The 12,702-nt window shown below is 35.0% G+C and overlaps 2 protein-coding genes across 2 annotated transcripts; one reads left to right on the forward strand and one right to left on the reverse strand.

Moving 5' to 3' along the window:
- Positions 1-499: 499 nt before the first annotated feature.
- Positions 500-1,637, reverse strand: LOC119073285 (negative elongation factor E). The gene is made up of 2 exons (XM_037178669.1): positions 1,501-1,637; positions 500-1,443 (listed from the first exon to the last, which is right to left on the reverse strand). Exons 1-2 carry the CDS (start codon positions 1,579-1,581, stop codon positions 643-645), a joined length of 882 nt encoding a protein of 293 aa, XP_037034564.1. The 5' UTR covers positions 1,582-1,637; the 3' UTR covers positions 500-642.
- Positions 1,638-2,880: 1,243 nt separating this feature from the next.
- LOC119073258 (pseudouridylate synthase 7 homolog) lies at positions 2,881-5,668 on the forward strand. Its single transcript, XM_037178631.1, has 8 exons — positions 2,881-3,401; positions 3,465-3,565; positions 3,624-4,069; positions 4,135-4,309; positions 4,381-4,575; positions 4,642-5,066; positions 5,130-5,278; positions 5,346-5,668. Exons 1-8 carry the CDS (start codon positions 3,032-3,034, stop codon positions 5,639-5,641), a joined length of 2,157 nt encoding a protein of 718 aa, XP_037034526.1. The 5' UTR covers positions 2,881-3,031; the 3' UTR covers positions 5,642-5,668.
- Positions 5,669-12,702: the final 7,034 nt, after the last annotated feature.

A 12,702-nucleotide genomic window follows, 5' to 3' on the forward strand; every position in this document is an offset into this window, starting at 1 on the left:
TTCTTCCGAAAGTGATGAAATGGAACTGTTGCGCCTACCGGCGTTTTTTTTATTTTTTTAAATCGATAAACGACGTTATTTTGAGCAAAAATTGTTCTACGGCATGTCTCTAACAATTTTTTTTTTCAAAGCTAAATCTATGTAGAACAATTTTTTGCTCAGAATAACGTCTTTTATCGATAAAAAATAAAAAAAACAGTTCAGGCAACAGTTCTGCTTCATCACTTTCTGAAGAATCTTGAAAATGTATGGGAAATGTCGCTATTTTCACAAGTCGACTATGGGGAAGGATCTAGCCGAAGACTAAGCAAAGCGGTTTTGAACTTCTTTTAGGTCCTGGCACTCGGATCGAAGTCATTTTTTTTGGATAACCTTCAGAAAAACTTTATTTTTATTAAGGGGCACCGTGGTAGCATGCCCTATTTTTAGGAATTTAATTCTTAAAAATTCCTGACAATTTCCTTTAATGTCTAAAATTTCTGAATACTTAAAACGTCTCTATTCTTCTGAATTCTTCTTTATTAAGACGAGAAATTAAATCTTTTACAGAGGAATATTCACTTGTTCAGTTTACTTCAAGTACTATTACATCCTAACATTAAACTTAGTGAGAAACTATTCCAGTTTCGTAAATAAATGATTTTACGCAAATATATCGCCCGAATCCGGCAACATATCGTCATAAATAACAACTTGTCGCTTGTCTTTGTGACTCCCTTTTTGCGAATGACTTGCAGCCAACGTAGACCATACAGCAGAGGACGAGGCATCGTTAATTAAATCAATTTGTGGTTGTCGTCTGGCCAACTGAACCAGTAACTGCACACCATCAGCGGGCTTTCCATTCATTTCACTGATAGCACGATCAGCTGACTCTGGCTTGGAAAATGTAATGAATCCGCGTCCTTTTTCAATCTCCATCGATATGTTGATGATGTCACCGAAAGCATTGAAATGGTTGCGTAGAAACTCATCAGTCAGCTTATTTCCGGAAACGTAAATCGTATTTCCTACTCTGGGCTTATCGGTACGTATCGGTGTTGCGGTGGTGTCGACCGATACTTTCTTCTCGATCAATCCTCGTTCTTCTCTATCCCGTTCGGTGGCAAATTGCTGATACAGATTTCTTACACGACTGGTCGACGCGTCTTTTACCTCCGGTGAACTTATTTCGCTAGATTGGATATCCGACTGAGTCGAAGAGAATGGTTGATACTGAGCGACACTTTGGTCAGGAATTACTCTCTTTCGTTCCTGTCCCTTTGGTCGTTTGAACGATGTTTGATCTTGTTTGGTTGCAGGTCGCTGTATCGCTTGAATGGCTCCACTCTTTAATAGTTTTCTTGCTACTTCTCGAGCGTCGCGAGCATCAGAAGGTCGTTTTGGAATGATTGGCTTATCGGCTTCTTGTTTTGGAGCCCTGTGTGCTTGAATGGCCTTTTTCTATAAGAAATGCCATACTTCGTGATAATTTTCTACTTCCGTACGATGTCAACTAACCTTTTTTTTCAATTTTTGATATTTTGCTTGAAGCATCAGCTCCTCTTCGGTCAAATTGGATGGAAAATGAATATAAACCATTTTTGTTGGATTGTGTAGGACTCGATAAACAAAAAAACTGTTTTGACAGTACGGCGATGACGATGACGTTTCTGTCAAAGCAGTGGGATGCCGTTTTAAAAAGCAACATGAAACAATTTAAGTTTTTTGTTACATTTGTTGTATTTTTAGATAGGATAGATTAAGATTGGCTCACCTAGTATGTGTATATTACGTAGATGGAAGCACGGGGTTTCAGTGGGTTTCGAACATTTAGTTTTTTCATGTTGCAGATATTGCAGTGTCAAATTCTGTCCAAGATGTGACATATTTGCAAGGTATTGGACTTTTTCACAAAGTATAATCAGCGTAACCTTCGTAAAAACAATCTTGAATCTGACAAGAGCATGTGTGCCAACGTGTAAAAAACAAATGTTCAAAACCCACTGCTGAACCGTGGCGATCCGCTTGTCAAACGGACAGTACATAAACAAATTCCATCACCTATTATCGTAACCAAAAACACGTTGAAGTTAATTGCGGCTTGTCAACTTTCGGCACCCTAGACTTTACTTAAATCGTCGAGAAATGCCTCCAAATAAATTTCTAAAAATCGAAAACGGAATTCTAGATTTTTAGAAATTTATTTGGAGGCATTCCTCGACGATTTAAGTAAAGTCCAGGGCGCCGAAAGTTGACAAGCCGCAATTAACTTCAACGTGTGAGTAAAATATTAAAAAAAAGATTATCATTGGCCGACTTCTTATATGTTTAGTTTTCGTTGTTGATGCTTAGAGTTAGAGAGTTGGCATTGTGACGCTGATGCTAATCGGTACTAAAAGGGCACACAGAACACACCCAGGCTTATAAATTTGGTCTGTTAAATAGGTTATTTGAGCTGTCAAAACGTTATTCATAGAGCCATAACCAAAAAATTATTGTTGACAAATTGTTCGCAAAAGCGTGGTTGCTCTCGTTCGTTTTCGGTTCGTCAAAAATCATTTTTACCGTATACGATGGAACAAACCTATAAATATCTAGGGTGTTCCAACCTAGTACATCTTTGAACGTATTGCCATCCAACAATGCCTCAGTTTTGTAGAATAGAAACCCATAGAAAAACTCAATAGATGTCAATATTTCAACGTCTCCCAAATTTTTTGTGGTTTCCATGGATTGACAGCACCACCATACCACCTCTCCAGTTTAGCTCTATGGAAAAGCTAGTCACATTTTATAATCATCAAAAATTTCGATTCGTTCTAAACAGTCAGTCCTTAACTCCACATTCAAGTATCATCGTTGGCATTTTATAATAGGCAATGTTGGTTTTAGTGAAGTGTCATCAGCATGTGGTAGAATTTTGTGGTTATATTTTTGTCGGTGTCGTCGGCATTTAAAACCTCACCGTTCGTTGGAATAACATATATCTCTTGATTCATCTGATTTCAATTTAATCCTGTAACAAGTCAATCGACGAGTGTTTTCTATCATGGGAAAAAAGAAATGGACCGGTCATGGTGATCGTAAGCGAAATCACAAAAACACGAATAAAAAAGGCAAAGGAAAATTTGCTGGTAATGCCAGAAACCATAGGCAAGACAACAGTAAACGTTTCCAAAACCCCATTAAACCTGAAGCAAAGGAGTCGAATCCGAATGAAGAGTTCCACAGTCGAATGGAAAAGTTTAATTTAATGGAAAAAGACATAGGAGTGACGGAATATGTTGGTACAACTCCTGGGTTCAATGCGGTTATTAAATCCAGATTCTCAGACTTTCAAGTCAACGAAATTGATTTGGACGGAAATGTTGTTAAATTGACTGACACATCATTACCCAAGAAGCCGGAACCAGCAATAAGTAAGACAACACATCGCCGTATTTTTGAAAGACCTTACGAGACAACCTTTTTTTTACAATCAGATGCTGAAACGAAAGAACAAGTTATCGGATTGATAGGCCAAGAAACTTGGGACAGTATAGTAGAAATATCTAGTGGTACTAAAGCCGCCTCCGATATTGAGGTAAGTTACATGAGCTAGTTCAATTCGAATATTTGAAATGATTTTCGATCCAAACAAGGTTGACGCTGAATCATTGACTAAAGAGCAACGGGGAATGGTTCACAACATGGTCAAACAAATGTTCGGTTCTTCGATAGTCAGTTCGACCATCAACAAAGATGACAAGAAATTCTTTAAATTTTCAAAGTTTAAGAAAAATGCTGGTAATGATCAGCGCACCAAATGGCTGTGGCCCGGTGAATATACGCATTTTGTTGTATACAAGGAAAATTTGGACACAATGAAAGCCGCTGGTGATCTATCGCAAGGTTTGAATACGAACACGAAATCAATAACTTATGCTGGAACGAAAGACAGACGAGCTAAGACAACACAGTGGTTTTGTTTACGAAAACGTGAACCGGAGCGAATATCTAAAGCTGCCGATATGAAGAAGTCCATTCACGTTGGTAATTTTACATTCAAGGATGAACCGTTAAAGTTGGGTCACTTGAGCGGTAACCGGTAAAAATCACTTTGCTTGCTTTACAGAATGCGCATTGATTAGAGCTCTTCATTTTCATTTACAGATTCCGAATAGCTCTACGGCACATCGTTCATCCTGAAGGCGATATTGAATTGTCTCTACAAGGTCTCAAAGAAAATGGATTTATCAATTACTATGGCCTACAACGATTCGGAAACAATTCTACAGTTCCTACTCATCAAGTAGGTCTGGCTTTAATCAAGGGACAATTTAAAGAGGTATGAGTGTGTGTCGAGTTCATCAGCACAGTTCATCAGTTTTTATAATGTTGCTTTTCAATTGACTGCAGGCCTGCGAATTAATTTTAAAGCCTCGTGAAGGTGAAGTTACTTTCATGAAACAAATCCGGGAACATTGGTGGAAGCACAGAGATCCTGCGGCTGCACTAAAATTTTTCTATAAAACAACATACGGCGTCGAAGCTAAATTATTGTCGGGATTGGCTCGACACGGAAGCAACGATTTCGTTAATTCTTTGAACGATGTAAGTTTAGCGTCTCGGAAGATCTATCGGAACAATTTTCATTTAAAATTTATGTCCCTGGTGTAGCTACCGCGAAATATGTTGCTCATGTACATTCATTCGTACCAGAGTCTAATTTGGAATGAAATTGCATCCAAACGCATCAAATTGGGCCTTCAACTTTTACCGGGTGATTTAGTGTTTGTGTCTGACGAAAAAGTTACAACGCAAATAAAGGAACTTATCGATGACGATGGTATCTCCTTTGAAGACGAAGCAGACGAAGAGGAGAATCCTGCTGAGGAATCGCAAGAAACAATTTCTGTTTACAAATCATTGGTGAAACCATTAACTGACGAAGACATTGCCTCTGGCAAATATTCGATTTTCGATTTGGTTCTACCGTTGCCTGGTCACGACATTTCATACCCAACAAATGAAACTGGCCAATGGTACATTGACCGTTTGGCTAAAGATAATCTATCGTCGGAGAAATTGAAGACAAAACACAGGTAAGCTTACACCGTACAACAAATATTTGTTCATCTCTGATCGAGAGTTCAATTCAATTGCAGAACGTATTCGCTGTGTGGCGCCTACAGAAAAGTTTTGGTGAAGCCGAAAGATCTGTCGTGGTACTTCATGAAGTACAAGAGCGACAGCGACGATTTGATTCAATCAGATTTGGAAGAGCTTCGTAAAGAAGAACCGCCGAAGAGCGCAGGTTTGTAGTTTTCACATTTCAATTGTCTCAATCGACAATTTTTGATTCTTCTCGTTTACCGAAACAGATGATGGTGAATTGAAGGCATTGATTCTCGATTTCTGTTTACCGACCGCTACGTACGCAACCATGCTGTTACGCGAAGTTTTCAAGGGCGATACGTCGGCATCTAGTCAAATCAAGCTCGAAAACGAAAGTATTGCAACAGGGAATGAGAAACGGAAAGCAGAAGAAAATTGCATGGATGAAGAGGAGAATTCTGTTAAGAAAATTAAAGTTGATGTCGAGGACGCTGTAAAAGTTGATGTCGAGGACGCTGTAAAAGTTGATGTCGAAGACGCTGTAAAAGTTGATGCAGAATAAAGTTCCAAAGCTCTGGAGTTCCATAAAGCTGTTTTTTTTTCAACTTCGATTATTTAATATCCTTTACTCGTAAATTTGAACGTCCATTTGTCGATAGCGTCGATAATAATAAACGACTAAGTCGGGCAAAATCCATGTTAAGAGAAATGAAGTACAAGATTTCTCAACAATCGCTTGAAACTTATTGAATCGAAAGAAGTAACAGACCAGATTATCATGATTACACTGCTGACATGATTAACCTTTGTGAAACAATACACATAGTGACAGAATGAGCTTTTATTTTACAGTTTTGAAGGTTTACAATCATTTTCTTCATTTTCTCCGCCTGCATCACCATTATGACCGTTCCAACTCAGAATGCATGTCTCTAAGGCATTTAAATGATCGATTATGGTTTTGTTTATATTTTCAAGAGCACTTCGACGTAGACTGATAAATTTACGTATTTTCATTGGGTCGGAATTACGGAATTTGCGCAAGAAATTTTGATGCTGCCACTTTTCGATGTAAATTAATCCAACAAACATAAGAAGTAACAATGCGAAAAATATGGCCAAATAGAGTTTAGGCAGTTCAATTGTGATTTCACTGTCGTACGAAAATAAAAATTTATTTATTTCATCTCGGACGCAGAGATATGCAGACCAGGATAACGATGTCGATAGAATAATTATATAATTTGACTTCATTGTTGAGAGATTGAAATGGTTTCTGGCCGCAGTTAATGCTCGATATCAAACTTAGTTCGTTTTTTGACAGTGACAGTGTAGGTGTTCAAGGACTGCTAATCACAAGGATTGCTTTGAACGTCGATTTTATAAGAAAACGTTTTCTTGTTCTCTCATGAATATATTTACTTATCAATCACAAGAAACTGAATATCCGGTATGCAAAGCTCATACTGCAATATCTTACAAGGGGCACATTAATCTAGCGATCGTTTGGCGCACAACAGGCTTAATAGCGGGATAGTTGTACTTCAGTGTCGGTACACTTTTTCTATCCCATCCATCCGATATGTGGAATTTACTCCCGACAATTTAAACCATACCAGTTACCGTTACCGCAGTTTTTACTATACGATAATCGCGATAATCGTTAAAGGAATGATGGAGGAGCAAATTGTAATCTTTACTTCAGTGAGAACTTCTCGTTATATTATTTTACGAGCTGAAGCTGAATTTTCTTCTCTAACTGTTTGATTGCATCATGCGGACTATGATTTGTTTAACATTACATTCATACAACAATGAGAAATCAAAGCTTTTCATAACATTTATTGTTATTCATTCTTATAGAGCTTCATAATCTGAGTAAAACTGCTACATTTTGTGGTATACACTATTCAATTGCCAGTTTCGAGTCTCCTATGTCAGTAAATTATGCTTTGCGTGCATTACATCTAACAAAAATACAAAGACTTTGGTATGCATGATGGGCAACAAATTAAAATTCAATTAACAATGTAACATATACATTTTTGCACATTACAATCATAACAATACCGAACCGTAAATCATGTGAATTCACATAATTTCCTGAAAGAATCTTGCACAGCCAAAGAGTTTTTCTAACCAAATTGACATTGGTCTTTGAACCGAGTCAAATTAGTTTTAATTTTCGTTTTCTTGTTAAATTAATTAGCTCATAAATTGTCGATGATGATGATAACCGATATAATTCGCAATGTGTGTATGGATACATTACTTATCTCTTGTCGACTCAACGAATTCGTGAAGTAAATAAATTGCAGTTTGTCTAAATTCTGATTATCAATTGAATAAATATGTGGCCTCTCGTGTATAGCACATAAATTGATATGCCTTACATAACAAATTGCTGTACATTTAATTGATGAGCGTATACAACATAGTTACTGAAATATCACCTTTTCCCATTGCATATCATTTTGCATTTCGAAATCTAATGGCACTTTACATGCGCATTGCAGTTGGTTTACTGGATAGCAACAGAAAATGCATCCGCAAATAAATGACAATTATTATAGATGTTGGTTTTGGAAGTAATTAAGGCCAAGTTTATGTGAGAATTTTTGTTATTTTAATTGCCGAATGTTCATTGCAGTGTGTTCTACACACGGATTATTGTATACCATATGGATGTGTGCTATAGACGCACTAAAGGAATGTTTAATTCGAGCTGAATTCAAATGAGTTCATTAATGTTTCCATGACACAGTGCTCATTTAAATGAAATTTAGTTGGTGAGATGGTCTATCTGGTTCAGTCAATTACTTTATTATACATCGTTTATTACATTCAAACGGACAAATTGACGTTTTTCGGGCAATTAGAAATTTTTTTCTATGGAAACATTGTTATGCCTGAAGTTATTTAACGAGAAACTTCGTGACCATTTGGGGACATTCAAAATCGAGATGTTAATCAATTCGACAGATTGTTATATTGAGTTATGTTGCATACACATAGACTGAAAACTCTTACTTAAAATTTAATTAATTTTTTCCTCTACAAACTGAATATAATCACGTGAAAATGGCACAATATACAAACCTAGTTAATGAATTCAAAACTATTGTTTTTATGACACAACCAATGTTGAATCACGATTATGCAATCGAACCACGCGTACCATATTTTTTGTCACTATTTTAATAGTATCAAATGCAACTAGATCACTTAAACGAATAAAACTTTATTAGGAAATTGCGGGCGAGTAAATCATGTGAAATTAACTGGCGCTAATTCCGTCACAGGAAATTCAATTAAAAGTGTGTTTTTTGCTGCTGCTGCTGCAATAAATTTCATTTCACTTGCCGTTCAATTATATAAAATAAAATTGTCAATCTACACGATCTACGCTTACCATTTATTCGAATTCGTTGAATAAATTTATTGAAGCAGAAGCAATACGAAACGCATAAAATCCTTCTAAAAGCATCGAAATATACTCAAAACTTCCCCTTACTAACTATACACAACGTAGTGCTATTTATATGTGAATGTGGAAATTATACTTCCGAAACCCAAATAAACCGTCACAATAAAAGCAAAAACAGTGATCAGTCATTACAGAATTCTTTTATTTTATTTTTCTTTGACGCTTTGCCAAGAAAATCTAAAAATTTTCGTCTAGACATTTGGTGGATTTGTCTTAACCACCTCTATACATGCACATTACTTCTCGTATCATTCATGAAGATTATGATCAATATTATATGCGGTTTGAAAAGAAGTTGTAAAATCGGGATGGTTTCTGTAAAACCATTGACACAAATATTAACTGAACATAATGGTAACATTCAAAGAGAATGATATTTTCGTTGATGGAGAAGGAATGATTTCTTTAAAATTCCAATCGTCACCCGAGTCTGCATGTACATGTACTCCATGAAATTAGGAAGAAAATTCTTTAGGACATGACCAGCTCTACAAATTTTTAGTGTTTCTTTGTGTTTCCATAAGACACTCTTAAACAAGTGCAGCAATAAAGACTAAACACGTCATTCATCACATACCCTCATCAAGTGTATACGAAAAAAAAAAAGTTTTTTGAATGCATAATGATAATGAAATCTGCTCTTAGATATTAATTTCGAAACTTTAAACTCATTTCATTTTATTATGTTTAATAATTGGACTGCGTTCATCCAATTTCCAATATATTCACATTCACGCTTATGCATCCAATTTGCAATTAATTTTTTTAGTTAAAAAAAATTCCTCGCAAATTCCATTCGTGGTATGCGTATTTTTATATTAAACCACATAAATCTTCAATAGCATTTGTCGGTATAATAAAACGTAAAAACGTTCGTCTTAGGACCTTCTGACGATGAGAGGTTACTGGTACAGTTATATAGGTAAGCATCCAATTTAGTGGCAGGCGCCAAAATGAACTGAAACCAATCTGACGATTTTTTAATAATATAAGACTTCTACTCAAATTAATTAAAATGAATGATGGTTCAGTTCAGGTTATTTTTGCAATTTTACCTGAGCTCATCATGGAAAGTGGAAAACGGATGCAAGTGAGTTGGTGAGTTTAACTGAATAAACGGATTTGTGTTAGAATACTTGAAAGTGTGGCAAGCGGAGGTGGTAGAAACACTCTGTTTATAAATTTTCCTTTTTTGAATCAGGTGGTCTGTTAATTTTTTTTTAATATATCGGACTGACAAAATTTTTATTACAAAACGCAATCATTACAAAACTTTTGGAAAAATTAAGATCACACTCGGCTTCGCCTCGGATTGACAATTTCTAGCAAAATAGCTATTATGCATTGTAGTGCCCATATATATTCATTTTGCGTGCGTAAATATTCATTCGGTGAAAGTGTAAAATTGCTACAGTACAAAAAATCGTATTCCTAACTTGTGCCTGAACTGGAATTTACGCATACGATGTGAAAACAAATGTTTTTCGTATCACGAAATGTAACAATTTGACATAGGTTTTAAACTGTGGCTTCTTGAGGGACTCAATGTGCAATACGCTTGACTTATTAAGGCAAGAACGACCAGAAAAAATGCATGTTAAAAAAACTGAAGTACAAGATTTCAAATTAACAGTTTAAAAATATTTTGATCGATAGAAGTAATAGACCCGACAAAAATACTGGTCATATATATATATATATATATCAGTTATACGGTTAAGACAATTTTGAGCATTTACAAATAGACCCAATACCAATTTTATTGGAGGAAAAATGCGTACTGAGCGTACCGATAACACTTTGTGGTTGTCACTTTTGGTGATTTCGTTAATAGAAAGATTGTGATTTTCACTGACGTAAAACTTTGATTTATAACACAACTCTCCATTATACGTAGTTACTTCTCCATAAGTTACGTACTTTTAATTTTCAAATCCAACGTCTCCTTGTAACTATAATGAAAATTTGAATCTCCCTACGACAAGTATACGATCGGGTATTTCGAGAAAGCTAACAAGTCTTTTACTTCATTAGGTTTTTTTTGTTGCAAAACAGAGGTCATCGATATGAGTTGATGAAAGGTTTTTAAACGGCTAAACAAATACATACATCAAGGAATGCCATCAATCAACAGTTTTGTTTTGTGCTATTGTAAACCAATTGCAAAAATAAATGCAGTCCTGCATGCAATAAGACGATATTATGAAGGCCTAATTACCAAGTACGAAAAATCATTAAGTACAAAACTCATTTTCACGTTAAATCATATAGAATTATACCTCTAAGAATATCAACCATAATGAATATATCTACATCTAGCGATAACCGTTACGATGTTTCAACTATTTTGTAGTAATTAATTGTTGGTTTGTTTGGATATGGTTTATGCGTAATTTAAAGCATCATCTTATTACACACATTGCAGTGTATTTAGTTATCTGCTAAAAATGAACTAGAGCATGCGTACAATGTGTATCTAATAGATATTTAATAATTACAATTATAGGAGTTCTGGTTATAGGATACCAACGTTAAGTACACTTTTATGGAAATAAATGAGCAGCCGGTTGGAAGTTATATATATATAAGCTGGTATATGATACATATACAGGATTCGTTTTTTTTTGTCGGAAAAAGCATGCGTGCATTCAGTAGACACAATTTTAATACTTTAATTTGTACTTTAAAAATTGCAATCACTTACTCTGCTTTACCAACCACACATCATTTTCATGTTTTATAACAATAAGACGAACATGTAATTACTATTTGCAAAACTCAAAGGTTGTGTACCATACATCGAAATGATGCTCTTCGCTCTGTATTATATATTATGGTATCGTATGCTGCTTGGCTCATCGCAAAAACTCCTGTAAAATGCCATATAAAATGCATAAATAAAAATTCGCCATAACTACTTAAGTATAACAACATTTAATTTGGTGTGTTTTGAAATATACAAAAATAAAAGAAAAAAAAAACATCTAATTTCATTTCGAAAAGGACTCCGAAGCACAATGGCACAATGCTTCCAGACATGCAAGATGAATTTTGCCGCGGGCTAAAAATTGATCTTAGCTCAGTGCATCGTATGCATTTACATTTTCACATTCAGCGGTACACTGACAGATTGAAAATTACAAATTTTTCTCTGTTTTTTCCATTTAAATACTATACTAACTTGAGGGTAATTTAAGATCGCGCACACTACACATATTATACAATACGTATAAATATATACGTATGAACTGAGGCAATAACCTGCACCTGTTATTTAAAGGAGAGAAGAAAAAAACACAAAAAATTTTTGTGTATTGTTGATATAATTCTTCGTGTTTTTCCTTTGAAGAAATTCTTATCATGGAGCGGTTCACCAAAAATAAGTATGCATAGTATACCTTTAACACGACCTCAAATGACTCAAATCCAGTTGTGATGCATGTTTGAAACATTTAAGTTATGTTAGCAACACTTATTGCATCGCACTGATCCTCGGAAATAAAAAAAAAGTTGAATCGGAGAATATCGGTGTCTTTAAAGAAAACGAACATCTGTTTGCGTAATTATTCAAAAATATGTTAAAACTCTTTTAGTATCAATTACAATTACTGGGTATTTTTTTGTCACAACATGTAGTTGCGTGCTTAACCTACATAAAATAGTATTTCTGCTCTTTTGTTTAACTTTTTTACAAACGGCAATTGTATCGCGACATCAACATTAGTTCTTTGGTAATTTTTGATACAAAATCTTTTACTTCATAAGCTTCAACATAATCTTCTGCTAATGTCGTCAATGCTGACAACTGATGACGATGTTTTAAATTTTTTTAAAGTTAATAATGAACATCTAAGATGTCAAACCATTGTTGATGTATAGAACATTTTGTGGAAATAGATAGTTCAAACTGTTGGCATGATCGAAAAATCTAAGTTTTTCAAAGGTTTGACCACATTTTTGCATAAGTGATCCCGTACAAATGTAAAACTAAATTGATGATATCACATTTCGTATGGGTATACGCACATCCTAATAGGTAAATATATAATAATTTTAGAGTTTAATTTATGTTATAAAGGTAAGGTTCAATATGCCATCATCTTTCTCGTAGTGCACATATATTATACACATGATAT

This window comes from Bradysia coprophila, unplaced genomic scaffold (assembly GCF_014529535.1).
Source record: "Bradysia coprophila strain Holo2 unplaced genomic scaffold, BU_Bcop_v1 contig_138, whole genome shotgun sequence".
NCBI lineage: Eukaryota > Metazoa > Arthropoda > Insecta > Diptera > Sciaridae > Bradysia > Bradysia coprophila.

Bases quoted from the DNA above. Each gene is read 5' to 3' on its own strand.
- LOC119073285 (XM_037178669.1), bottom strand. From the start codon at position 1,581: ATGGTTTATATTCATTTTCCATCCAATTTGACCGAAGAGGAGCTGATG. The intron at 1,444-1,500 runs GTTAGTTGACAT...CATTTCTTATAG, and splicing joins ATCAAAAATTGAAAAAAAAG to AAAAAGGCCATTCAAGCACA.
- LOC119073258 (XM_037178631.1), top strand. From the start codon at position 3,032: ATGGGAAAAAAGAAATGGACCGGTCATGGTGATCGTAAGCGAAATCAC. The intron at 4,576-4,641 runs GTAAGTTTAGCG...TCCCTGGTGTAG, and splicing joins TCGTTAATTCTTTGAACGAT to CTACCGCGAAATATGTTGCT. The intron at 5,279-5,345 runs GTTTGTAGTTTT...TTACCGAAACAG, and splicing joins AGAACCGCCGAAGAGCGCAG to ATGATGGTGAATTGAAGGCA.